At 36.0% G+C, this 27611-nt stretch overlaps 1 protein-coding gene across 2 annotated transcripts; it reads left to right on the top strand.

The window, feature by feature from the left end:
* Positions 1 to 19970: 19970 nt before the first annotated feature.
* Positions 19971 to 24828, top strand: LOC117416707 (P2Y purinoceptor 1-like). 2 transcript variants are annotated; one of them, XM_034028071.3, is made up of 2 exons: positions 19971 to 20201; positions 20594 to 24828. In XM_034028071.3, exon 2 carries the CDS (start codon positions 20668 to 20670, stop codon positions 21739 to 21741), a length of 1074 nt encoding a protein of 357 aa, XP_033883962.1. In that variant the 5' UTR covers positions 19971 to 20201; positions 20594 to 20667; the 3' UTR covers positions 21742 to 24828. The 2 variants fall into 2 exon arrangements, with proteins under 2 accessions (XP_033883962.1, XP_033883960.1); XM_034028069.3 differs by having other exon boundaries at positions 19972 to 20112.
* Positions 24829 to 27611: the final 2783 nt, after the last annotated feature.

The raw sequence follows: 27611 nt of genomic DNA, 5'->3' as shown, positions 1-27611 counted from the left end.
AAGCACGGAAGGAGGAACAGGAAACCACACCTCAAGGGGTTGCAGTTTTTTTTTTTTTTATTTATGTTGTAATATCCAAGTAAGCAAGTACAGAGCCTAGGTATAAGTAAATAAACGCCCAGTTTTGGGAAGAACACCTGTTTATTCTAGAACCATATATAGCACTGGCAAAATATGAGTGGGGTTAATACATGTGGTGATGCCCTTTGCCTTACGCAAAGCAGCTGTGGATGAGATCAGCAATCCTCATCTGTGGGATTGCAGCCCAATCCTGTTCTAGAATCTGTTTTTGGGAGTTCTAAGAAGTGGGCTTACTAGGACCCTTTCAATAAATCCCATTGAGCACATGTGTCTCATTTAATTTCTGATAATGATAATTTCAGATAGTGTCAAGGATCACCAGAGTTCACTAGTTGTGTTATGGGCGATACAAACTTAAATTGTTTAATTACATTTAGCCAGTGCTACATATCTTGTAAAATAATTAGGCAAAATACAGTTCAAAAGCTGCTCCGGAACTCTGGTGAAAGCAATTTTAAAACTTTAGTTGAGTAATTCTGAAGAATCCACTCAGGACGGTTAGAAACATCATACAAATGTCTTAGGACATCAAAACAAAACAAGTGTGTTAAAATGCTGCTCTTTTCCTTTATTGTCAAATCACATTATGCAATCCTTCCAGGATGTTTTGTTTGTGTTCTTAAAAAAAAAAAAAAAAGTGTTTCAATTCTGTGAATTGTCTTTTGAAGAATAAACAAGTTGCTACACTTCTATTTTTAAGTATATTTTAAAATACATTTTGCTATAAAAAAATATATTTTATTAATTTTTTTTTTATTTTTCGTAAGGGTATGAACGTTCTGCAATCAGAGGATTATTTCGAAGTGTTGAATGACACTTCATTCAAAAAGGATTATACAGTGGAGCAGAAGCCTTGCAGACAGTTATAAAAATCTGCTTTTGCCAAATTAAAACCGATAACTCTGCTGCAACCTGCCGTAGAATCCCACAATGGAGACACATCTATTATGCTGTACTGTATATCTAACCCACACAGCTGCAGGCAATGTCATTACTGCTGCAGCATTCAAAAGCGATTTTTCAATGGCCCTATTATAATATGACAACTGGCTGGCTTTTCAATACTGTTTCAAGGCAGGCACAAACATATTTCGATTAACTTTTTTAGAATGGTGTTTTAAGATAACATGGAGCCTTTGGAAATTTGCTGTTATGTTGTTAAGAAAGTTATCCAGGCTTTTTTTGGTTCTTCGTTGCTATGGATTCATGGTAAGCAAAGCTGAGCCTAAGTGCAATGCTTCATCAGCCAGAAATCTAATATCTTCAGGTTTTTGAAGCAGTTTCAATTATATTCCTGTGTTTTATGTTGTGTTTCTTTTTTTTTCCCCTACAGTTCTCACTAGCCTTGGTGTTCTGTATAGTGATGAAACCTTGTAATACCTCCCAGTTTCTCCTATTTACCAGTTCAAACTGGTTCCTTGGGCCTCCTTATACAACATTGTTATCACGCTCAGCATGAATTGTGTCTACCTCGGAAACTTTATCGCAATAAATCAGTGGTACTATCTGAAATGGGCTTGTGGTAGTACATCATCTAAATGAATAACAAAGATTTAACAAGCAGCCTGTTCTGCCACAAGGCCCAGATGGAGTACTTCACAAGTTTTTTTTTTTTACTGTAATAAATCATCTCTGTAAATAGCATATGATTATAATGCATATTTCTAATACACAAAACTCAACAATGGAAGACAAAAAAACAATATAACCTCCCTTGCTGTGTTCTAACCATGTTTTCAAACCATGTACCAGTATTCAACTTTAATTACTGAGTAACATTAACATCATCTTTCCAGTAAACATTGCTACCAGGAGGCAGGAGCGCAATTATGTAGTTTATACTTCACTACTTTTCCATGTTATACACTTTTGTAACGTGTTAAGAAAGGTATTTATCAACAATGGTCTGCACAATAGCTGAATGTGTTGTTAAATGGGTTTGCCTAGAATACAAAAAAAAGAGTGAGCATTTTATCAAGACATTAAAAAAAAAAAAAAAAAATAGTACAGGCTAAATAATTAACAATGACCAGGTGGTTCCCTTTCAATTTGAAGATGACCAACAACCAATACTTTTGGGATATGCCTGCCACAGGTCAGGTATTTACTGAGCATTTTATGTCAGAGCTGCCGATAGGCCCCTCCGGGGAGTGACGACCTCGGTCCCGCCCACAAGGGAATAAGTAGTAACTCCACAGAGATCACGTTCTCTTTTGCTTCTCACAATCAGGAAGGCAAAGTAAGTATAAATAACCTCTCCACTCGCGTGATTCTTTGCTCTCACTTTGAGTTTTTCATTTAGTTCCCCTGCAGTTTATTGCTGGAAGTTGGCTGTGCTCCACTCCGCTGTAAGCTATTGCCCCATCCTAGACCTGAGACACCTCAACAGGTTCTTGAGGGAGAGGAGGTTCCAGATTGTTCCGGGCTGTTCATCTCCCTGGAGTAGTAAATTGGGGGGCAGACCTCCTCTTGAAGGAGGGTCCTCACCTGTCAGAATGGCGACTCCACCCTCAGGTGGTAGAACGCATTTAGGAACAGTTCTGGAGGGGCAGCGGCAGAGACGACTCAATGCCCCCTATAGTTCTCCCCCCACCGCTGTGGCGGTCGACTAGGAGTTGATGCCCTAGCCCACGAGTCCTCGGGCATTGAGAGGTTATGTGGATAGGAGGAGAGCACTGCGTCAGTCTGACCAGTTCTTCGTCTATCATGGTGAAAGGGCCCTGGGTCAAGCCCTCTCTAAGCAGTGACTTTCCCACTGGATTGTGGACACAGTTTTGACTGCATATACCAATGCCGGCCTACCCCCACCTGGGAGGGTAGCTGCGCACTCTACCAGGGGAGTGGCTACGTCATGGGCCCTCTTTAGAGGTGCCTTGTTGACCCATATTTGTACTGCGGCTAGTTGGGCTACTCCGCATACATTCACCAGGTTCTACCGACTCAATGTGGTAGATCCCTTTATGCCTTCATTAGGCACAAGGGTCCTTGAGGTTGCACGCTTACACCACAAACATTAGTCTGGTGGTAGTGAGACGTCACTTATCTGCTGTCCGCAGACGCTCCCTCGTGACGGCTTTGATATTCCAAAAGTATTGTTGTTGGTCGTCTTCAAATTGAAAGGGAACAATAGGTTACGGATGTAACCCTGGTTCCCTGAAAGAGAAGATGACCAACAAACCTTGCGAGGTCACATTACTCGCATTCGCAGGTATGATGCAAAAGAGAGCATGATCTCTGTGGAGTTACTACTTATTCTCTCGGTGGGCGGGACCGAGGACGTCAATCCCTGGAGGGGCCTATCGGCAGCTCCGACATAAAATGCTCAGTAAATACCTGACCAGTGGCAGGTATAACTCAACAAGTATTGGTTGTTGGTCGTCTTCTCTTTCAGGGATCGTTTTTCCTGGGGTAAAGTTTTACAGTGGTCACAATAATGAAATTATTAAGCTTTCCTCACTTCAAATGGTTGCTATTTTTGGCAATTTGCTGGGCTCAGCCTTCCTTCCTGTTTGGATGTCTTGTTTATACAGATTACAATGGGTGTATTGTGCTGCTTTTTACATTTCCTCCTGACTGTACAAGTTTGCTTATGTTTGGTTAAAAAATCTTACATGAAGACATACACAAATGTGTAATACTGTATGTCTTTCAATGCAATAGACACAAATGTCAGGCTTTTTTCATGTTTTATTGCTGTAATATTTCTGTCATATACAATTATGTGCAGTACCAGTTTGCAGCATTTACTTTACATAGTTCCATGAAAAAACATTTTATGTATGGGATTAAGACCACAGCACTGTTTTAATTTTTCAAACAGACAGGGAACCAAGCATACTTTGAACGCTTTCAGTTCTGCTTGTACTGTACTATGCTTGTAGTTATTCTTTTAAATGACAGACATAAAAATGTTAACCATTTTGATACTTTAAGTTAAAAATAGTGTCCGGCATTTTTCAATGACCGACCTAGTAAAAAGTTCAGAGACACAGTTATTATATATCCATAATTGTGTAATAAATAAGGTGCTGACAATTATAAACAAGGAATAACAGTTTATTACAATGCAATTTAAATTTCACTAACCTTATTTTGGGGGGTTGATTTTGATTAGTTGTTAAGTTATTTTATTTTTTCTGTGAAAATGACAATGATTTACCAATTCTCCTGAAATAATATCCTTTCTAATAGGGTAGTGTACTGTACGTGTTAAGTAGTGTGCCAAGGCAGGTAGTAAAGCAGTTGACACATACATATGAGTCAGCTTTTACTTATTATGTACAGTTAAAACTTTCCATAGAAATATAATTACGTTATTCAAACCCATAAGCATTCCTCTGCATCCAGAGTCATTCCTATAAATGACCTGTCTACAATTATTCAATGTCACCCATTGTTAACTTATCTGCCAGCGATTGCAAACAATGAAAACAAATACATCTTTGAGCTGGAATTACACCAGAATAGTAACTGAATATTGAAGAGGCTTGGTGGGTGCCAGTTTTCCGTCTACAAGTATGGAGATTGCAGGGTGATTAACACAAATAGCTGCACAGACAGAGACTGAGTGCACATTCAGGTAGCTGCATCGCCACTCACTCAAGTCTTCCTGAGATTCATACTGAATATAGCAGCAGATAATTTTTTTTTTCTTTATGTTGTAGTCATCATGATTCATGAGTACTGAAGATTATAATGAGGATCTGCCTGTGTTGCCGAAACATTTTCCAGGCGTTTAAACTGTTACAGCAGTGCAGCTTTTGTGTAAATGCTGTGAACTGTAATCTTTACCTTTAATATTATGTTCTTCAATAGATACAGCGACTATTCCTTGTCGTAACTAGTGGTCTAAAAGACTTTGCTAAAAAAAATAAAATAAAAAAAAAATTAAAAAAAAATCTGCAGCTTTTATTACTCCTTTTTTGAGTGTTGCGTTTTTTGTATGAATAAATGTATTATTATTATTATTATTATTACTTATTTCTTAGCAGACGCCCTTATCCAGGGCGACTTACAATTGTTACAAGATATCACATTATTTTTACATACAATTACCCATTTATACAGTTGGGTTTTTACTGGAGCAATCTAGGTAAAGTACCTTGCTCAAGGGTACAGCAGCAGTGTCCCCCACTGGGGACTGAACCCACGACCCTCCGGTCAAGAGTCCAGAGCCCTAACCACTACTCCACACTGTATGTATGTGTTTAATCTAATAATGTTAAAGATAACGTACAATTACAATGACACTTTTGGAATGTTTCAAAATGTGCATTTTGGAACGTTTCAACGGCTTGAAGAAAGCATGTTTATACTGTGCATGGAAAAACAACGATGCAACACCATTGAATACGAAAACCATGATTTCAGATTTGCACGTGTGCACCCCCAAGTTGCTTAAGATTAGTTAAAGGCCTGTATTAGCAGTTTTGAAGTTTTAAAAGTCAAATCATTTGGAGATTCAGTTTTCCATTGACAATGCAACCTACTACGGTTACATTATTAACAAGTGGAAAAAGCAAGAATTAAACCCTCCCTCCTCTTTGTAGACAAAGAGATTTACAAACAGTGAGGTTGGCAGGTTCTGTCTCTCAAATAGATTCAATACTCATGAGAGAAATGCACTTTTGAAAATCCATTAATGCTCTACTTGTATATAATAGTGAGTGAATTCTCTTCACATTAATATCTGGCAACACCATTAGCTGACTAATGTGCCCCTACTATAGCATTCTCACAGTACTACTGTTTAAAGCAAAGGGCTTGTTTTCAAGGTTTAAGAAGCAAGTAGATGCCTGTTTTTCCTGCTACTTGTGTATAGAAGAATAACTCCCCACAAGGGGAATATGCTACAGAGGTTCACCATAACACCTCCAGAAAACACTTTGCAAAGAAAAGCTGTAAAACATTTTGCCAGAAGGCACCTGGAAGGCTTATCGTCAAGGAACAACCCTCGGTGTTAGAAATTGAATAATTCCCACTTCACTGAGTTTGAATTATTGTTTATTTAAAGGTGGTCCATCATTCTAAACCCACAAACGTTTTTCTCTAGATAACAGATATATATATATATATATATATATATATATATATATATATATATATATATATATATATATATATTATCACTGGCCTGATCTTTATTAGAGTCAAACATTTGGTGGGGTTTCTTTTATGTTTTAAAATACAGTCTTATTCCGAGAATGCCTTCACATGACAAGTAATTCACGTGTCTGTCTGCCACTGTGTCTAAAGGGTATTTCGAATAGGCACATCCTGTTTAAACCAGAGATAATTCATTATAATGCAACCGTGCCTTTAATTTAATGATAAAGTACCGCTATTCTAATGCACCAGTGTGAAGCTATATTCCAGGGGTGGCCAAACTTCCTGACCCTACAAGCCGCATACCAACATTTTCATATGAGAGCTGCAAGACATGCTATAGCACTGTTTTAATCATTTTTCAACCACTTACTCTGTGCAGTGCAGTAGTTATCTCTTGATGGCAGCAAAATACACAAGAACAAGGGAGAGCATTGCAGAGCCTTACCGTTTCTGTGTCATTTGTATTGTACTGTAAATCTACAGTGTATTCAACTTTAAATGTAACACTATGGTATTTTTCCATGATTTCTGTTTATACTGTATGTATTATGCACTTTAAACAAAATATATTTAGTTATTTATTATGAAACAAAATATGATAACTGTCCTGATTTCACCAAAAACACCATATAAAAAGACACCTTTTTGTAAGGATTTTGACATGCTTAGTTTTCCAAAAAAAAAAAAAAGCAGAGTTTTTTTGGTTTTTATTGTATGACTGCTGCGTGTATTAAATACTTTTGAAAGCTTTGTGGATGACACATGCACTGTATTTATTTTGTAAGGGATTACAGTACCTGCTCATGCAGAGACATAAGCTATGTAAATATAATATTAATTTTAGACCTGCAATAGAACATTTAAACATGCATTCTTTAGTCTAGCGCCAACTGTCCAATTTTATAAAAGGATTCATTCATCTGAAAAAGGACATTTGGCAGAAGTGATATTCCACGCCATACAAAACTTGCATGATGCATTACATCAGCTTCTTTACTGAACGCCGAAAAGAGCATCTGCTGACTGCTGATGCATGCTTTTAAAGAGGCTATCTTGTTTCTCTTTAAGTCTGATCAAGGAGGATATTCAGATGAAAATGTGTTGTGGTTTGTTTCATAATGATGTTTGAGGTGTATGTAAGCGATTCGAGACACAGAGGTTTACCACTGTTTTCAGTGAAAGCAACCTCTCATTCTGGCCTCATACTTTCATGTATTACTCGTGGGCAAGCTCAGAGCTTGGGACTGTTACTTGGGTAAGGTCTGGGTCCTGAGTCTGTCTGTAGGAAAGACTCCTCATCCCAGGAAGCCGCTATTCAACTTTAAATCGGTCATCTTCGAATTGAAAGGGAACAAACCAAACCTTTAGTTGTGGTCAACCTTTACTTATTCATTTAAAAAAAAAAAAGAGGGTTCTCTCATTGTGCAAGTTTTTATTTTCCCTACCGCACAGCGATGTTTTATTTGGCTCTGTTTCTTTGTGTTTTCATTTAAGGAATTGTATTCTGTGTCAAAGTTCATTTTCTATAATGTAATAATTATTTTTCAACAAAACTCTACATAAGCCTAAAATAAATGGCCACATACTGCTTCAATTAGATCTTCTTTAAAAAAAAAACACATTCACATCTAAACTCAAACTGAGACAGCTGTTCTTTTGATCAACTTGAATAATTTCAAAGCTTTTTTTAACTTAACCCTTTATTATCCTCATGTCTCAGTGATTTCATTGGTGGTTACATACTTGACTCTATATACAACTCTACTGAGAATGGGAATTAAGCAAATTAAGGTTAACACCATTACATTAAAGAAATAAACCCAGTGATATAATACCACCATAATCTCCACTCCAGGTATTGGATCAGGATCATTATATGGAATTTGATCCTAAAACATCAACCTCTCAGCATTTAAAATGGTCTCTGATAATGACTTCACAACCATTAAGGCATTTATAATAACTGCTTTGTGAAACTGGTAGAAGTCATTATCAGCTCTCTTGTAGAAAACCATTTTTTATAGAATAAAAAAGTTTGGTCTATATCATTAGTTAGTTAATATATAATAAGCAAATTATAAACTAATAGAAAAATTAATAATAATATTTAACCTGGTCTCATTTGTAACTTTTTTTTGTTAGTTTTCTATATATTAAAAGAACTGCACCCACTCAGGTTGGTTGCCCCTTTAAAACTAGACCCAGGGCACAGGAAATTGAGAGTTAAGCACTGACGCGCTATTTTTAATTCACAAAACAAAATAAACAAAACAAACACCAAGCTCTTTTTTGAGCACTAAACTAAAACACAAACAGCAACCTAAACTAACACGGCTAAACCATTTACCTGACCAATAACAAAACACTCTCTTCTTGAGACTTACTGTTTTCCTTTTTTTTTTAATGACTGCTCAGAAGCAGAGCACTCCTTCTACTCAGCAGCCCTGTGCAGACTGACTGCACCTCTTATATACCCTGCACCTGGTCCTAATTTACAATTACTACCCAGGTGCAGGGGATAATTAACAATAAAACAATTAAACAAAACAATTAAACTATTAACAAAAATGTGCCTGCGCACATGTTTTACACAGGGAGGATTTTAACCCCCTGCTGTGTTACTATATATATATATATATATATATATATATATATATATATATATAAAACTAACAAAAAAAAGAGACCAGGTTAAATATATATATATATATATATATATATATATATATATATATATATATATATATATATATATATATATATATATATAATTATGAATGTGCTGGTAAACTAGCTGTTAACAGTTATAAAGAACAAAAATGACCCTTAAAGTATGATAATATATATATATATATTTTTTTTTAATTCGTAAATATTCAAATATGTAGCTGTTTGTAGTGTGTGCATTGTGACAAAATTAACAAACCATCTTGACATTTAATTTGTGGCTGAAGGGTTGATATGAAACCAATTTAAAATATATATATTTTTTCTGAATGGATCTTATTCATTTGTCTGGCAACAAACACATAGTCAGGCTATTAATTAATTCAGTAATTTATTAATTCTTCCTATTGTTAATCTTACCTCCTTACAGCCTACTGCACAATACATGTCAGCCATTCCTAGAAAATTGCTGGCATGGCCTTGCCATGATAAAAGCTTCCCAGTCTGCTCTAAACATAGGGATTACTTTAACAAGCGGAAATTAATTGCGGTAGTTGCTCTAAAGGGTTCTTTCGTTGTTTTGACTTTTCTGCACAAAGTTAATGTTCAGTGCTGCTTCATTAGAACGCCTAAGGCCATTTAGCTTACTACTTTCACTTCTCATATCTTAGACTGTTCAATTGAACCTTTAAAGCTATAGTCATGAAGTGTTATGAAACCATGCAGATTTTAATAACTTTTCATTAGTAAATGAAAAAAAAAACACTAACCATAAACTTCCAAGCCCCAGTAGATCATTCTAAACCAATGTAGGGCTGTATTTGTGTGATTTTTTTATGGCAAGGCATGTTTATGCTGTTTTGTTCTGTTTGAAATATGAAACTGCAAGCCCTGGCATTTCACATTGGTCACAGTCACAGAGCCACACATAATAAAAGCTGCTGGACTGTTTGTGCTTTTAATCTTTTGTTTTACAGCCAAGAAGTGCAAGCATTTCTATAAAGCACACAATAGGGCTTGTAGCCAAAAGAAGTCTCTCTGTAGTTATTTATTTCCAGCGTAGAAGTGTAAAAAAACCCTGAGAAACATCACTGTAATGGCAAAGGTCAAATAATTCTCACTGCCACTGAATGAATGAAGAACTTCACAACAAAACCTTGAGAATTACCAGCAACACCTAGTGAAAAAAAAAACACATTCTCGTAAAAAGCCCTAAAAAAACAAGCAATAAGTCAACTGACATTCTATCAAACTACCAGTAAGGTGCTGTGCTTCATGTTTTCAGGTTCTTTTATAGCAACAACAGTTGCTGCCTAGGTTACAAAAGACAGACTTTTCTCCATTTTAAACCTTGCTGTCATCCACAGTTTTTTTTTTTATATATATATTTAGAATCTCCATTTTTTTTTTAAAATGTTCCCAATTTGGAAAGCCCAATTATTATTATTTTTCTCCTTCCCCACGGTGATTTCCAACACAGCTCAGGGACCCGAGGCTCAGTGGGTGTCCTCATGCCAGTTGGCATCTTTTTACATCCAGGAACCTGAGAACAGATGTCCGCAGGCTACCGGCCTCTGGAGGACAAAGACCAGCTGTGCAAATCTCCTCCCCCAAGCGGTGCCCGGCCTGCAGGGGTCTCCACAGAGCGGTGAGGAGAAACAGTCTAAGCTGGATCCCACCTCCCTAACCCCCAGAGCACCAAAGCCAATGCCCAGCGAAGACCGGCTGCCTTGCATAACCAGGATTCGACCTTGCGATCTCTGGTTGTATGCACCCTGCACACCGCATGGTAGTGCCTTTACCAGGTTAGCCATTCGGGGACCTGAAATATCTTCTTTTAGGTTAAATATACAGTATATACATAGTAAATATGGACTGGACAAAATGATTGACCCAAGGAAAGATTATTGTTGGATTATTGGAGCTATAGCATTTAATTTTCCACTATGGCTGCAGTACATATTCAATATATGAATCAGTCAAGAAAATAAGTGAGGCAAGGTTGGATAGTAAATACGACTTTATATACTGTATTTTGTTTAAATATAGCTGATACAGCAGAAGTAATTAAATAAATAACATCAATAAATCACAGAAATTTTTTTTGAAGTTCATACCGTATAGTTAGCTCCGTCTCCGTCTGGTTTGTCGGCTGTTTAAATCTCGCTCGTCATATTTGTTTTTGTTGAGCTGAATTTGTTTGAATTTCAGAAAGTCTGAAAACAGTGATGTTTTAATCACCATTTTAGTGTTTGTAGCATCTTTCTTTTGTAATATGTTTTGTAATTCATTTTCGGTTAACTCACAGAATTGGTGTTCAGCCATTTTCTCTTGTGAAGAGTGCAGGGGAGAAGGGCGGGACTGACAGTGATGTGAACCAATCACGTGTCAAAGGGAGACAATTGCCCAGTTGTGTAAAGATGTTAGGGCAATAGTTCACTCAATTGTTCCTCCTATGATTAGGTTTTAACCAATCACAGGGCAGGATTTCCAATCATATATGGCTTTTATATATTAATTGGGTGTAATTCTGATATTTGCATAAATCCTGACTACCCACAGTTCTATAGTTACTGCTTTCTTTCATCTTAACTTGAAAGCTACTTGTTTATATATATATATATATATATATATATATATATATATATATATATATATATATATACTTTTTATATATATATTCTCAATATCAATCAACATTTGTCCAATTCCAGTTAATTCTTGAAAATATGTTGTTCCTTCTTGGTCTATTTTCAGTTCAGCTACACATTACAACCAGAATGCTCAGCAAGGTTGGTTATTTGCTACAGTTTATACGCTAGTCTAGTGAGCGAATAGAGAAAACAGGATGGAAATGCATCAAACTTTTTTTATTGGTTCACATCAAAAAAATGTATGCGACACCATTTTTGTTTAAACTCTTGACGTCATTACGTACAGCTGTTTGTTCGCTAGAATCCAGTTTGATGGAAACCTGTTTTTGTACGATAAGATTAGCATATATTTTGGTGCAAAATTTTGTAATTTGGTCTTGTTGATGGAAACATAGCCATTAATGCATGCACTCAACTGCACGTGCAGGTTATAAACAGTACTGTGAACACAAGATATGATTAATTATACCTCAGTGATTTGCAATGCCAGTCCTCTGGGACCCCTAACAGACCAGGGTTTGCTCTATACCCATCTTTTAAAGGTGCGTTCTGTGTAAGCGTTACCATGGTACAATTGCAAAGTAATTTCCAGTATTTATGGGAGATCTCCTTTTGTGGTTTTCTTTGACACAAAGAACAAAGCTAAAGTTCATTTATCCTCCAGGTTCCCCTTCATTTTAACACGTTGAAATAGGCACATGTCTTTTACTGGAAGCTACACTTTGAAAGTAGAATAGTATAGTCCCAGCAGAGTAGCAATTATGGAGTGCTAATGGTTATGAGATGTAATCTGTACAGCATACTGGCATTTATGTTCAAAATGTAATTGAATCGGATAGGAGAGTTTTTTTTTGTTTTTTTTTAATATTCCATTAACATTGAATTCAAATTTACAATCTACAATTGTGTTGATGTTTTCTGAAGTGATGGGAAATACATTTGGTTCAAAATTCCAAATTAAGTCACACCTCTTACAGTAGGCCGCAATTGCATCCTGACATTTTTTTTTTTCTTTGTTGATTTCAATGTGCCCGTTTGGTTGTTATCAACAACCATTTTTTTGGTGAATGTGGATGCTATAAGGTAGAACCATTTCATATTGCTTTAAAAATGGAGGAAGGGGAAGACAGATCATTCGACACATAAGGTCCACATTACACAGCAACCTTGGCCTCTCCTGATACAAATAAACACTGATGCCACAAACTAAACAGTTGACCTGTGTCTGTGCTCTTATTATATATTTCAAAAACACTGCCCTGACATACAGGATCATCCCCACCCTCTCAATACCCTGTATTACCAGCTGTAAAGATTCCTTGTTTCACCACTGAAGTGAATCTGACATTAAAATCCTAAAAGTCTATTCTGCATTCCCTGTGTTGTTAAACATGCATCTATCATTCTAGAATATGTAGATTGCACTGCCTCTGTCCTGTCATTCATTCTTTTAAGATGGAACACAAAAGAGTCCTTCATAACAACAACAAAAAAACATACAGAGTTAATAACATTCTTTCATGCATGATGTACTTTTATTAAGCTGCCTTTGTTTTATTCACTGTCTCCTCACTTTCCTCAGATGGCTGATTGCAAATAGTTTCACAGGAAGCATGATAACGAAACACAATATACATAATAATGTGGCTTATCTGTGACAATGAACTAGAAACATAAAACAGAGTATTGCAACAAGAAATGAGATAACTTTTTAGATAGAACTACTCTTCACATCTGTGAGACTGTGCAACCCCCAGTATGTGGTGTCTTACAGTAGTTTAGACTGCCTCAGCTGATGCTCAGTAAAGTTAATGGATTAGATAATTCTGTGAAAACCTGGGAGCGCTCTTGCCCTTCAACCTAAATTAGTGCTAGTGCTGGTAATCTAATCTTAATTTGAACCTCCTATGGGTTGGTTGACCCCATTACAATGAGTTGAATTTGCTTTTGCTACAGCCAAGTGAAGGGCTGTAAATGTGTTCAGATTTATCAGATGTTGTGTTGACTCAAGGTGTAGGCTCTGGAGGACTGCAATAAAATCTGCATCAGATTGAGGTTATTATTAATAACTAGCTGAAGTACCCGGCGTTGCCCAGGGAAATTCAATATTTCAATATTTCATGCATGACAAATTGGGGAACGGTAGCCTTATGGTCGCACAATGCGCTCGGATCCCTTTCCTTTTCAATAACTTTTTTTTTTTTTTTAAGTTTTTGTTCTTTTTATTTATTTTTTTGGTTTTGTGGGTTTCTTTAATTTGAGATACAGTGCATGGCTACTGTAGTGATCCAGCAATGGGGTTACTAAATAAAGTACCCCGGGGGTCAAGATTTTGGATCCAAACATAGCCCTCGACCTTCCCCTGGATGAAAGAGGAGGCCATGCAAAGTTTGGTTGCACTGGCTCCTGCTGGGTCCGAATGCATAAAGGAACAGACAGACTTTCTTCTTTATATATTAAGATTAGTCATTTAGCAGACGCTTTCATCTAAGGCAATAGGGAGTGAACTATGCATCAACAACAGCTGCTGCAGAGTCACTTACAATAGGACCTCGGTTTTACGTCTCATCCGAAGGACGGAGCACAAGGAGGTTAAGTGACTTGCTCAGGGTCACAGCTGGCTGAGCAGGGTCACAGTCAGTGGCTGAGCTGGGATTTCAACCGAGAACCTCCTGGTATCAAACCCTTTTCTTTAACCACTGGACCACCAGTGGACATGTTCAAACAACTGAATAAATATTAATAAAATATCTATTGTACATGAAAAACTAGATATAAAACATAGTTCTCCTAAAAACAAAAATGATCTTGGCGAAAGCTGAGTCCAATATCAGCATGAAGTAAATAACAACTAATCTAACGTACCGGTAATAGAAATGAGGAATCTTGAAGGCAGTAGTCAGATTGATTGTTGATAGGCCAGAAAATAAGGTAATAAGATCACTAACTTATAGTCCTGGCAGAGCTATGTTTACAAAGTGGAAATTTATATTGTCAACAGTCTTCCTTCACATGCATTTACAATTTCCAACTACATACAATTAAATTGCACTTGTGTTGTGAGCTCTGTGTGCGCTGAAATAACAATGTCATTAAAAATGCATAGCCAACTTGGAGGTCTAATGACCTGCTGACTGCTAGATCCAGCTATGGTCAAAAGTTTTGCATCACCCTAATTAACTAATTTAATTTCAAGTTGAATGAAACCTGCTGAATAATGTTACATTAACATATAAAATTACATGCAGCCTTGTAGTTTTCCATATAGTTAACAAAAACTGACAATAATTGAAAAGTGTGACATCTAACATGAAATACTGTACTACTATTATGGCTTCCAGTAGACTTTTGTGAGTTTCTTTTTGATTATATGAAGTTAAATAAAATATCTAAATTATGTATTTAATTAATTATGTCTCAATCCTAAAATACTAAGTGATGCAGAACTTTTGGTACTGTACTTCATTAGTTTCCCGCGTATTGTAATTTCGGGCTGTCCTGGCTTTTGCCACAATGACAACCTGGAATGGGCGTGGCTTAGACTCCACCAGATGCCTGTACGGTCACTTGGGGGTAGGCAGAATTATGGCCAACTCATTTAGATCAATGAAGCAAGAAAGAGAGTAAGATCCATAGCTCTTACTCTGTACAGATGTACAAAGTGCAAACTGTTGCTTTGCTTTTTTTTTTTTTTTTGCACTTCCTGGTAGCTTATTGTTTTATGGTGAATGCAATCATATAATCTGAAAATTTAGTAAAGCATTTGATTATTTGATTCCCTTTTCTTGAGTGCAAATGTGTACGATAGACATTTAAAAACAGAAAAAAAAACACTGCTGCTGTACCCTTGAGCAAGGTACTTTACCTAGATTGCTCCAGTGAAAAAACCCAACTGTATAAATGGGTAATTGTATGTAATAATAATGTGATATCTTGTAACAATTGTAAGTCGCCCTGGATAAGGGCATCTGCTAAGAAATAACGTATCTGCACACCTAAACACAGGCATTGCTCCTGCATCGAGAATGGAGATTAGTCAACAGAATGTCAGAAATCATGCAGCCATTCTATTGTGCTCAAAGGAAATGCGGCTGTATTGTTAAAAAGCAAAGCTAGAGACTCATGTTACATTACTAGGTGTTGAGAGTGCTTTAATGCGAATAATTTAATTTGCAATAAAGAGATTGAACGTCTTTGCTTCAGGCACATTTCTGGCAAATGAATAATTGCAAGACTAAATGGTGAAAAGCAGAAAACAAATATATCAAGTCTTAATTGCCACAATAAAAAAATCTAAACCGTGATTTGATCTAAAGAGGGATGTACCATCTACACTATAATCCTATGTGACTCAAGCTCTTCAGTGTTTACAGTCTGAGTACGTACAGGGCATGTATTATATGCTGCAATAAACCTTTGAGCTACCAACATGATCTCAGATCAGCATTGTATTATCAAGATGGGTCAGAATGAAGTGGTCTATACACATGAGGCTTAATGGGATTTAAATACTGTAATATGTGTACTGTTAATTTAACAGCAACATTACTGTAGGGCAGACTGCAGAGCTAACAGCCAGACGAAGAAGGTGCCAAACTGGAATATATTCCAAAGCACAGACAAGAAATCAATAGGGAAAGGCTGCTAAGATTTACATCAGATGCTCATCTTAAAAAACGTCAGTGTGTGTAATTCAGGCAGGTTCAGACAGTATTAAATTATTGACTCACAGTGCACAGATAGTGTTTATTGTATTATGAGCACACTAGCTCAATGTACAGACATTCTGAATAATTTAAACAGAGGCTTAGAGACAAAAAGCCTCAATTTTACCCCAAAAGCCTTCACATTGCAATGGGAAGCAAATTTACTTTCTCTAAGGCTAGAAATGCAGTAGCCTTGTTTGCTTGTGCAATAAAACATGTTGCCGTTATTGAAAGACAGGGCTGTACTGAAAGAAGCAATATTGATTTGCTGCACTTCTTCAACCTTATGAGAAAGCAGAAAGAAATTATTGTCACAAAAAAAATATCTGCATTTGTATTGCAGTTAAAGATGCTGAAGAGGTCCATTTATATAAAGTGCTGTTGTCTTTTTTGACAGCATATCCTCTAAAATGCCTGCTCTACATCTGAAAAGTTTGTTTTGAAAGAATTAGGTTCCTGTGAAATGTATCATAAATTAATATTCATTTCATTGCATTAGTGTTATTGACATGTGCATATAAAGACTTTTGTTTAAAATAGGGATTAACCATTCCCGTTTCCTTGTAACACTGAAGTGATGCATAATGAAATGAACTTTCAGGAAGATACTCTAAAGGGCAATCATTGATTATAATTGACTGTTCAGTAGCATTTCATTGGAGGAAGGCCATATACAAAGTATAAAGGTTAAGTAGCTGCTTTGCAGTAAACAGTATTACTGGGAGATTACAAAATGAATTGGATAGTATTCTTGGGATACTCATGTCTGCAGCCATTCTTGTCAGGTCAAGACATGCTGCTGAATATTGCACTATAAATGGTTATATTTCTTAGATCAAGCCAACAAAATGCTGTAACAAATCATTATTGCGCTGTATCAGAATGCTGCAAACACCAGACTACATCAGTGTTTAAAGTGGAGTTCCAAAGACTGGAATACAATTCGTGGGGGCTATCACCCAGCAGCCTTTGCAAGAAACAGATCGACTGCGTGATCAATTCGTTTGGAGGGCTGATTTTCTTCGGTCGGTCGGTCATGGAGGTGGGTGTCTTGAAGGGAAGCAGTACAACACCTGGTTATAAACCACAATTAATATCGGTAACTATAAATGTTTCTGCCAAGTGTCTTTACTTCTGAATCATTTGTCAAACACCACATGGTCCTTGGCGTAATAATAACCTTTAATATGAACCTTTAATATTACCCTTTAATATGAACCTTTAATCTTTTAATCAAAAAGCGCCACTTCAACAGCATAATTCAAGGATAAATACTCAACTTTGCTATCAGTTACTGACCGGTCCTTCCTTCCATCAGGCTGCCGTGTCTTTATCCTTCTGTATTCCCTTTAGAGTTCCAAATAATCCTTGTTGTTATCATCCAGGTCGGTCTGTCTGTCTATCTGTCTGTCTGTCTGCCTGTCTGTGTCTGTCTGTCTGTCTGTCTGTCTGTCTGTCTGTCTGTCTGTCTGTCTGTCTGTCTGTCTCTGTCTGTCTGTCTGTCTGTCTCTGTCTGTCTGTCTGTCTGTGTCTGTGTCTGTGTCTCTGTCTCTGTCTGTCTGACCGACCGACCGACCGACCGACTGACCGACTGACCGACCGACCGACTGACTTCTTGTATCCTCCATTCAATTCCCCCTGGAACCACGCACCCCTTCCTGCACTTTTAGTTCCCTTTTTATAATGGACTGTCAAAGATAGTTGATTGGTGCAAATGGAAAACACCTGGCTGCATTACAAATAATAACACATACTTAACAATAAATAACTTAAACCCAGCAATACAAAATAAGTAACAATGTGCCTCCCTTTGGTAATAAACAAAATAAAATGTGAAACATAACAAGTGTAAAAAAAAAACCCAAAATACTAATATAATAAATTCAAAAGCAAAACAAAACATAATGTGCACAACCCCCAACTAATTATAGTCACTTGTGACATATACCTCAGAAATACATTGCAATTAAAGCACTGGGAGGTTGCAGTTGGCACATTTCCTAAAGCAAAGAGAAACCATCAAACTCCCAGATGTGAAGCATGATTATTCTCTTATTTACTTGTGGTGTATTTCTACACTTGAATTAGGTTTTTATCTTTCCCTGCCAACAGATGAGGGAAAGTTGAGAGCAACTGCAGTAATTTAAAAAACACTTTTGAATGGTAGGCTTTCTATCTATGTCTGAAAATGTGAGGTCTCTCTTGAAATAGAGATTTTAATTGCAGTCTCTCGGCAGTCTCTCGGCTAGAAAACAATACTGCTTTGATCATGTGTGTTCTCTAGGAAAGGGAGTTTAATTGGTACCATGAATTGAATTTGGATGATTTATGATGTCCTGCTTTTCCCTTTCATTTCAGTTAGGGGCCATCTTTCCACTCAACCACTTCTCGTATCTGACAGGCTGGGGCAATAGGAGTGATGACTATTCACACTGTTAGTACTTTTTCATTTCCAAGGCACTGGTTGTATGGAAAAAACAACAGAGAACCAACAACGTTTGCAAAACCTGTTGTATTAAATGAACTGTCCTGGGAAACAATAATAAAAACAAACTTAATACAAGTTGTTGTGATCATACTTTTGAATTAGACAAAGTGAATACATCTGCATGACCTTTCCTCAAAGGTCAATAGTATTCAAGCGTTTCAAAGGTCAATAGTTATAACAACCATGGATCTGAACTGTGATTTTGTACCACAAAAGACTTCCAGATTAAGTAGGTAATTGAAACTATCAGTGCAATTACATGATAAATCCTATTTTTCTGAAACTAAAGACATTTCTGATGGTCTGAATATTGATGTAACCACTGCATGATAGTATTTGATATCTTGCTTAAAAGGAAATGTTTGTAGTAACTTACTTTAATGCAACTGTTTCTACATTATATCTTGTAAAATCATAACATTCTATGAACTCTGAATTCATTTGAATTCAACAAGTAGTATATTGTAACCACATCAAACACATTAATAAAATGAACAACATTAAGAAATAAAGGACAATTTCGAGCAGCTAGGATTTTTAATGTACAATCTGCTGTTGTCTTTCACTGAGAACTAATACATCAATGTTAAAGCATACATTGGATTTAAAATTTAGAAAAGGGAACATTACAAAAATTACTTTCTTGCATATCACAGGAGGAATAATAAAAAGAAACCTGCACCCAACAGTGCAGTTCCCGTTGTCCAATAAACACTGTTACAGCAGGTCTATATCACTACACTCTGCAGTGTAATTTACATCAAATTCAGTAAGATAAAAAAAAAAAAAAACTGACTACAATCAATTCCAGCCACTTGCAGGACTTTCATTTATCAAGATTACATGTATTTCACACTAATGGCTTTAATTGCTGAAAAAAAAAGTCGTAAGACTAAGTTATAGGCTAAATCTCCAACTTCTATTACAGCTCAGTTAGCAAAAAATAGAAAAATAAACTATAATGAGGTAGAAAAAAACTTATGTGCACTCTTAAGCACCCCGTATGCAAATAAAAGCATGTTTTGTAGAATACGTGAATTAATTTGCCTTTTTTAATTCACTATTCTCTGACTCACCACACAACGCATTACGTAATAAAACACACACTGTCAAAATCCTGGATTGCAGCCAAACATCAAATTACAGATGAGGCGTGTTAAATACTTTCTCATGTACATTCTTGTACTGTGGTTGCTTTATCACCAAGACAATCTTCCATTCCTATCAGAAGTTGGTTCATTCGAATGGCTGGAGTTAAAGCCACGCCTGTTGCGCAAGTGACGCTGCTGCTGACAGAAGGCTGATCGTTGCAATTCGTATGACTTTCAAGAGCTTGCTGCAGTTGACTTAGCTTCCCACAAGATACAACATGAGAGCGCCAGAGATCAGACTTTGGAAGGAAGAACCTGTAAGAAAATGAGACGCTTCATATATTGTTTCTTTTTTTTCACATTTTTATAACAGTTCAGAACGAATACTCAAAGCTTATAAACTATGGTACTGTTTGAAACTTTTGTATCTCGCTTGCAAAACTATTTAATGTGGGGGTGTCTTTAGTAAATGCAAACAGGTTGTGGTTGTGTAATTGTGATCTATCACTGTGCTTGATTTTACCAACAAAACGTAACATGCGATCTTTCTTAAATAAAGGGCATAAGTAGCCTACCTGTTCTGATAAGTTACAGTAGACATTCTGAAAATACTGAAAAAAAAAATAATAAATTGGCACGCACACGTATTTTAACTACAGTGCCTGTATAAACAGGTACATTTGGCTAACCATATTCATGCAAGCATTTTAGTTTATGGAAATACATTGTGTGTGGGGGTGTAAGTGTTTGTAGAATGTTTACTACACTTTATCTAATTTACCTGTATTATTATTTCAGATGGGGGAATGTCCAGGAACGCGATTATAAACATTGTTTAACAGTTCAAATTGAAGGGGTTCTTTAAAGAAAATATGACAACTGAATTTAATTATACCGTTTTGAATACCACTGCTGTTGTCCCGGGAGTTGATAATTCCAGTATAGGATGTTCATTAACGAAGACGGGCTTCCAGTTTTATTACCTGCCTACGGTGTACATTTTAGTCTTCATCACTGGATTCATAGGGAACAGCGTGGCCATATGGATGTTCGTCTTTCACATGAAACCGTGGAGCAGCATCTCTGTGTACATGTTCAACCTGGCGTTAGCTGATTTCTTCTATGTGCTGTCTCTACCCATCTTGATATTTTACTATTTCAACAAAACTGATTGGGTGTTCGGGGAGGTGATGTGCAAGATGCAGAGGTTTCTTTTTCACGTTAATCTCTACGGGAGCATCCTGTTTCTCACTTGCATCAGCGTCCACAGATACACTGGGGTGGTGCATCCTTTAAAGTCTTTGGGGAGGCTGAAGAAAAAGAACGCTATTTACAACAGTGCACTTGTGTGGTTCATTGTGGTGGCTGGGATCTCGCCCATACTGTTCTTCTCCCGAACTGGCATCAAGAAAAATGGAATGATGACGTGTTATGACACCACTTCATCAGAATACTTGAGCAGCTACTTCATTTACAGCATGTGTACAACAGTGTTCGGGTTCTGCATTCCCTTTATAATTATTCTAGGCTGTTATGGATTAATAGCAAAAGCTCTGATTTGCAACGATATGGACAACGCACCTCTCAGGAGAAAATCTATTCACCTCGTAATTATTGTTTTGGCGGTTTTTGCTGTCTCCTATCTCCCTTTCCATGTGATGAAGAATTTAAACCTTAGAGCCAGGCTATACTTCCAAAGCCCTGAGATGTGTTACTTTAACAACAAGGTTTATGCTACCTACCAAGTGACTAGGGGTCTTGCCAGCCTGAATAGCTGCGTGGATCCAATTTTATACTTTCTGGCTGGGGATACGTTTAGAAGAAGATTAACCAGAGTTACAAGGAAAGCCTCCAAAAGAAGTGACAATAACCTGCAGTCTAAGAGTGAAGAAACTTCCCTGCATGTGCTATCAGAATACACTGAAAACGGAGACACGCAACTTTGAGTGCAATGTGTTTCATTCAAAGATGTCACTTTTCTTTTGTTGTCAAAGATGTCAGACTTTTCATGTGAGCAAAACTAACATATGGTTAAACTACAGTGTTATAGTATGAGCTTTATTATTAAAAAAAATCTGAATATAGCGCTTTTGTTAAGCATTTGCCAATACCTGTATGTTTGTTTACTCTCCACACCCCTGTTTAATTAGCTGTAGGCCTGTTGTAGTTACGTCCAGTACAGTGCAGGCTATTTGGTATTGCAAGAGAACAATTGTGGGAATAGTGCAAACCATTAGGATAAAAAACTACCTGGAAATTGTAACTATTCCAATGAAATAACCTTAATTACAGACTATGAATGACTCTAATCTCTATTGGCTGATGTGACTAGGTGTATGCTGTGAAAGTTTAGTGAAAAGCACTGTTATGTTTGTATTATTCCTGATGCTGTACAATATTTAATTTGCATTGTCCTAGAAAAAAATATTAGGACTATGTTGACTGGCCGTTCAGTTTGCATACAATGTTTCCCTAATTCAGCAGTTTTAGTGTAGGGTATATTCAAAGTAAGGAAATGAATACTGTGTTCTCCCAAACTCGTATTTAGTTGTATACTAAAATAGAATTCCTTTGTATCTGCTTACTAAATTCTTCCATAGTTTAACCTTCCATGGAGTTTTAGCTATTGGGACACAAGATTGCAATCCAGGTATTCTCTTGATGTCATAGGCTGCTGCAAGATATTATAAGTGACACCTTCAAACTCTTTTACAGCACAGGAACCAAAACAGAAATCAACAAAGTGGATTTTTTCCCCCAAATGATGCTTCTGTTATACTAATAACATTTTACAGGAAACTACTATAGAGCTGATATTTTCCAATGGACATAAATAAACTTTTTAAATATGTTTAAGCAATAAAAATAAAAAAAAAACCTGGATAGGACACTACACCTTTACTACAATGCCAGTATGGTTAAAACAGATTTTAACATTTGCAATGCATATTAATATATCAAGTAAAAGACACATGACTGCAGCATCCCAAGCAATCTCTGCTTGATATTACACACTGACATGCATTCTTATGTGTGATCAGCCCTATGTGCAGTATGCTCAACATATCTACATTTCATGATATATGAAGGGATTGAGTATATGTGATGATCTTTTTAATATATGTTTGGTAGCATTACAGTATATGGTGTTTTATGTAAGATGGAAAAATATATATATATATATATAATTTAACACCGTTTATTATAAACAGTAATGTAATTGTTAAATTATTGCATGTAAACAGTGTTAAGTCTATAGACAAGTTAACTAACTTTTAATATAAACTGATTTCACATTTCTGTGATGTACTGTATGCATGCATGTTGCATGATGGTAAGACCAGTAACTCAAATTTACTGAACAAAATGCAATGAAACTATAGCAGTATTTGACCTTGTACTTGATAAGCAAACACATGACACAATAAAGTTTTTAAATACTGTACCTTCTACTTTGTGGGATCTTGACAAACAATAGTCTAGTCCAGAACATAATAAACATAACATAAAGTGAATCAATATGTTATCGAAAGGAAAATAATGTGTTAAAGGTGTTCATTAAACTGAGGCACATGTTTTAGAACGTGAAAATCGATTGCCTATACACAGTAATACTACTGTTTCTTAACTGTATGTAAACTTAACAGTTTACAATGATCACAAACATTTAATAAAAATAAAAAAATGATTTTACAGTATAAAGGGCTATTCCCACTATAGCGTGTATTCGCTGCGCTTTCTATGGTAATAAATCGAACCTATGGAATTGAATACTACCTTTCATACTTGAGCGAAATTTGCTGTGAAACAAAAATTGAAACATGATCGATTTTTGGATGAAAACGCGGCGATCACCACCTGCTAAATTTGGATATAATCTGAAGGCAATAGGGATCAACTGCTGCATGGTTATTGCTCCGAAGAAGAGAAAGAAAGAGAATGTGGATTCACCCTACAACAACGAGCAACAGGGAACCCTAGGGTGGTACCAGCGTCTTGTGCAAGAGCTGAAACATACTGTATACATTTATACAATCTCAAATTGTGTTATTGGTAGCAAATAATCTCAACGATGTTATTAGTAACAAAAACATTGTTTAAACAAAATCAGATGTACAGATAGGACTACAAAACAAAGTCATTTTATGCAACCTGGTATGTTTTTTTTTTTTTTTTTTAAATAAACAATAGGCCTATAAAACACAGGTAGATGGTACTGTCAATGCACATGTAACGTCAGACAGCACAGACAATGTTTTACATTATTGGGGGGAAAATGCACATTTACTAACATATGATTGACATAAAACCGTTTATCAGTTTAATTTACTGTAATCAATCCGTTCCCCCATCTTGCCTGTGATTTTGGAGCGCAAGTCTGAATACAAAAATAGCAGCGAAACATCGGGCGTAAAAAAAAACGCAGCGAATAAACACATCAGTGTGAATAGCCCATAACACTGCTTACTTTTTTTTTTTTTTTACTGATTTTGTTAACAGTACAAGTTGCATTTCTGACCAATGAGCATTAATACATTCCTAAAAAAAATATTTGAAAAACTGGGAGCAGCGTTAGGAACAGGGAACAGTAGGCCTACCTGTCTGTGTGGGGGACAGCAAGCAATTACAGTCCAGACTACAGTGTACATATACAATATATTACCTGCTGCTTGGAAATAAACATAAGACAAAGAAATAAAATAAAAGTTTTATATTGCTATTGAAAATATTGCCTTTTTATTTCAATAATCATCTTACTGTCATAAGTACTTTAATGTGTACTTTATTTGATTATTTTGCTAATTTTTGTAGCTCCATATGGTGCTACACAAAACATACTTACAACAATAGCAAAAACTATTTATTGTGTTTGTTTTCTGTATACTTGTTATAAGAAGTATTTTTCCTTTGTGACCTTCACAGATGTCATTATTTAAAGTATATTGACATAATATACTTTGTGATGGTGGTCCACTATGAAAAGCACTATATAAAAATAAAGATTATTATTATTATTATTATTATTATTATTATTATTATAAAAAGTCTATAGGCAGTGTACAGTGTTTGTTTGTTACAAAATTACATTTTCCTTCCTTGGAATTATTAATAAATATAATTCATCATCTTGACAAAGCTCAGTAAATACACTGCTTGCCAAGCTTTTCACAAAGCTGTATTGACTCAAAAAGCTTTTTTTGTGTCGTCTTCATCACGTTTATTATTGAATAGTGTCATAATGGGTTCATAAAGGGAAAGCATCTACAGCGTTTGTTCTAGAGTTGACAGTCAATCGTTATCACTTGGGTTTGTATCGTGTACGCCTCATTTACAAAAACATCACAGTAAACTGTTTTTGAGCTGTTGTGGAAAACCACAATACTTTTTCCAGAGGTAAGTGGCCTGAGAAGTTAGTGAATGTGCTGACTGCAACACTAGGAATCAAAATTCTCACCTGTTGACATACCTTCAGTTTCGCAGTGACAACCCTTGTTGAACACATGCTCATCCAGGCAGTTAATCAAAATAATGGTATGTTTTTTTTTATGGAACATTGGTCTTACATGAGTTCAGACTTTATCAATCTCTTCTATTGAAACAAAAAAAAGTGTCAGAAACATAGTTAACGGCCTCCTATTTGTAGAATAATATTACCCCATATTTTCCTGTTATTAATTTGATCTCATAATACAATCCAGCCAAGCAAAGGAAGATTTAGCAAGCAAGGTAATGAATCAAAGTATCAAATTCATCAAAGATGGGAATTATTCTCAACTGTTTACTATGGAATCACTTTTCAATGCTGGGGGCACTTACACGCTCTGAATATCAAATGATTCTCTTATTCTGTCATGTTTAAAAGCTTGCAATCTGTGTGGAGATGCTATCTATCACATTTAAACCACTAAAGTATACAAGATCAGACATTTGGGTTGCAATGTAATTAACCTTGCAGCTATTGTTTAGGAATTGCAAATAGTGGCATACTTACTGACAGTATTGGCAATGGTAGTTATTAAGCGTTTCTGTTCATTCAAATAAAAGGTTACCACAATAATGAATGAAGATCTAACATGTTTTAAAAACGCTTTATGTAGTACATTTCTTTACTAGATCACAGTTTTAATACCCCTTTTTATAATGCTTCCTGGCCTGTTGTTATTTTTGTTTTGTTAGTCCTCTGTGCAAATTTGTTTAAACATACCTTTACCTTGCCAGACAGTATGTTATCCTGCTATTTGCTTAGAAACATTATAATAACATTTAATTTAAAACCAATGTGTATTCCGTCTCAGGCTTGCATGCTGAAGCATAACGTTTTTCTATTTAATAATAAGTATATAAGCAAGTTTATACAAACACAGAAGACATGCTCAATCCTGTTCTGGTAACTGAAATAAAAATATGAGGTTTAAACCATCCTTCCACCTCAGGTTTCACAAACTCATTTGTCTGTTAATAGGTAAATGTAGGGGATTAAAAGGAAATGGTTCTGGAATGTTACTGATATCATTTATTAGGTTTGTTCAGAATTTGCATGATATTTTCGTTTTGTATTGTATCACTTAACCGTTCCTGACAATTCATTTTGCTTATCCCTGTTATCTTCTATCAAGGTTGATTTCTTTCTTGTGGCTCTGCGTGTTATGCCACATTTCCATGATCTGCACCATGAAGCCAGTCTATAAAAATCCATCTAATTTCTTTCCAGTCTCAATCTGTGGTTTCCTGCTCGTTCAATCCGCAGTCTACAATCAATAATTGGACAATTCCCAAAGGTCAGACAGTTTGCATTTATCACACTTTCGTGTAACTGCCTCCAACATTTACTGATAATATAATTCATTATACAGCCCTTTGTTCTGCGTAAGGGTCAAATCCTACCTCTTGAGTCCTTTGCGTTGGATGTTTTTACTTATCGGTGCAAGATCAAGTACTGCCAGCCCGCAAACCTCACTGAGGTTGACAGAGTGACAGCTGAAACTGGGTTAATTTCAGTCTTCTGCTGATGGAAACAAATTGGACTGATTTCAAATCAGATCAAAACATAAGCATAAGTCTGTTTACACTATTCAGATGTATTCTTACCAGGTGAAATGGTTGTACTGTAAGTTTGATCACATAAAGCATTCCTATAACCCAAATGATGATAGAATAGCATGCCTTAAAATGTTACTTAAGTATACTGAACAACTTTTGAATACTGTAGTATTTATCATATGGCTAGCTCCCTGGTTTTATTGCAAATAAATCAACAACTGATATATAACTGAAAAATAGAGGCCAATTACTGTAGAGGTTTGCGGAATTACTTTCTCCCCTTCGTAATAAATTTTGATTTTGCATTTCACCTTGGACGATTGCCACCTTGAGTTGATTTAGCTAAGTGTAATGCGCCTTGAACACAAGCACTTTTTTTAATAAAAGGGTATTTTTATATATAATATAAAAATGAAATCACATCTTTTCTAGCTCGACCTCTTTCAGGAGGGATATTCCACAAGTAGTATGTACTGCTGGCTCTAATGTAGTAAGACATGGACCACAGAGTGGACTGCTAACATAATGACAGTAATAACTATATATATATATATATATATATATATATATATATATATATATATATATATATATATATATACCAGCCTGGATCAATACCTACTGTACTTATGTACTTAATACAGTACGTAAATGTACTGTAAGAATAACAAATGCCTTTTAGATTCAATAAACAAATGGTTACACATCCGGACTTGCAACCTAATCTGCTTGTTTAAAACATTTTCTCATACTATTACCAAACGCCTTCTGTTGG

This window comes from Acipenser ruthenus, chromosome 12 (assembly GCF_902713425.1).
Source record: "Acipenser ruthenus chromosome 12, fAciRut3.2 maternal haplotype, whole genome shotgun sequence".
NCBI lineage: Eukaryota > Metazoa > Chordata > Actinopteri > Acipenseriformes > Acipenseridae > Acipenser > Acipenser ruthenus.
This window is presented reverse-complemented; position numbering and strand designations above follow the sequence as displayed.

Coding starts and splice junctions, on each gene's coding strand:
- LOC117416707 (XM_034028071.3), top strand. CDS start 20,668: ATGACAACTGAATTTAATTATACCGTTTTGAATACCACTGCTGTTGTC.